The 1,742-nt window shown below is 63.4% G+C and overlaps 1 protein-coding gene across 1 annotated transcript in view; it reads right to left on the bottom strand.

Moving 5' to 3' along the window:
• The window catches only part of MUC5AC (mucin 5AC, oligomeric mucus/gel-forming), a 24,357-nt gene extending 23,875 nt beyond the window's left edge, over window positions 1-482 (bottom strand). Inside the window, exon 1 of the mRNA XM_007465998.1 lies at window positions 410-482. Coding sequence (XP_007466060.1) covers window positions 410-482 — 73 coding nt within the window. The remainder of the gene's footprint in view (window positions 1-409) is intronic.
• Window positions 483-1,742: the final 1,260 nt, after the last annotated feature.

Genomic DNA, 1,742 nt, shown 5'->3' with positions numbered 1-1,742 from the left:
CCGGGGATGCACGGTGGTGCAGGGGGGTGTCCAAGGCAGGTGGGCAGCTCTGCCAGGCTGGGCCAGGAGTTCGAGAGTCTGCTCAGACAAGGCTTGGCAGGGGGCAGAGGGCAGAGAGCAGCAGAGACACACGTGTGGATGAGATCCTGTAGCCAGGGGCTCATAGATGCTGGGCTGCTCCCCGCCCTAACCCCCACATGGACCCCGCAGCCCCCAAGAACCCCTCCCCAACCCCACAAGCTGGAAGAGCCGCTCATGGATGCACTCAGCTTGACCAGAGCCCAGGACAAGGCCTCAGAGCTGCCTGCTGCCTGCCGGGGGCCAGGGCCACCCTAGGATTTCGGGGGGGGGGCACAGGGGTCCCAGGCCATGGTCAGGGCCAGCCTGGGAAATCCAGCACGAGCTTTACCTGTGTGCTGGGCACAGGCCAGAGTGAGGCCCAGGGCCCAGAGCAGGGCCAGCTTCCTCCAGCCGACACCCATGGTGTGTGGGGGGAGAAGTCCCCAGGGCAGCCTCTGAGGAGGGCTCTGAGTCTGCAGGAGCCTTTTGTAGTCCCAGAGCTGGCTCCAGCCCCACTGGCTTCACGTGGGAGGGTGGGGCAGGGCCTGTGGTTCCCCTCACCCAGGTAAACAGTGGGCACTGGCTACGGGCTGGCCGGCAGCTGAAGACAGGCAGGGATGGGTGTGTCTGCCAGGTGGGACGTGGTCCCTGAGGGTCCCCCAGTCCTGGCCTCAGGCATCCTCCACCACACCCCTGCCCCCGGACCTTCCCTGGGCACTCTCCCGTGCAGCCGGACCCCTGAGTTCCTGGCACCTGGAGTGGCCACTGGCATCTTCCCTGCTGCCGGGGCTGCTGTGGCCAGCCCCACCCTCACTGGAGAAGGGCTCAGGGCACGGCACCCCCAGGGACAGGACCCCGCCCCACAGTGCAGCCCCCCGACCAGCACTGCCTGGGAGCCTGGCTGTGCTCCAGCTGGGCGGGTGACCCCAGGCCAGCTCCAGTCACAAGTGGGCCTGTGGCCTTGAGGGGCAGGGGCGGCTGAGTCCACTGAGCTGGAGAGATGCCGACTGAACGAGCCCAGAAACCAGCCCAGTGGTCTTGTCCCTGATGGGTTCTGGTTGAGAAAGCACCCTGGTGTGATGGACACGCAGCCTCAGACAGTGGGCCTATCACGGAGCCAGGCGCTGCGTCTGGACTTCCGTCCCAGGGGTCCGCACAGCCCCCCCAAGGCTGGGGGCTCCACTGCCACAGGTGGGCCCAGCCAGGAGGCTCTACCTGGGGCGGAGTGGCAGTAAAGTGAGCAAGGGCAGCTGGACTGGGTCCCCACCATGCTGGGCCGGGGGCTGGGGTCAGGGGGCACCCTGGAGCTGCTCTGAGCATTTGCTGCTGGCTCACTTGGGGCCTGTCCCAAGCTCCTTCTGGTCACCTGGTTTTTGGCCCCTGAGCCATCCCCTCCTCATGCCCCAAATTGGCCCTGGTACCTGGTAGAAAGAATGCCTCACACATAACAGGAGAGTGGGGGAGAGACATGGTGGGTGAGTGAGTGAGTGAACGAGTGTGTAAGAGAGTGAGTGAATGAATGAGTGAGTGAGTGAATGAACGAGTGAATGAATGAATGAGTGAGTGAGTGAATGAATGAGTGAGTGAGTGAATGAATGAACGAGAGCGAATGAGTGAGTGAAGAATGAGTGAATGAATGAGTGAGGAATGAGTGAATGAATGAATGAACGCGTGAGTGCATG

The sequence above is a fragment of the Lipotes vexillifer genome, unplaced genomic scaffold (assembly GCF_000442215.2).
Source record: "Lipotes vexillifer unplaced genomic scaffold, Lipotes_vexillifer_v1.1 scaffold1094, whole genome shotgun sequence".
Classification (NCBI taxonomy): Eukaryota; Metazoa; Chordata; class Mammalia; order Artiodactyla; family Lipotidae; genus Lipotes; species Lipotes vexillifer.
The sequence above is the reverse complement of the archived record's forward strand: the minus strand, read 5'-3'. Positions and strand labels throughout refer to the sequence as shown.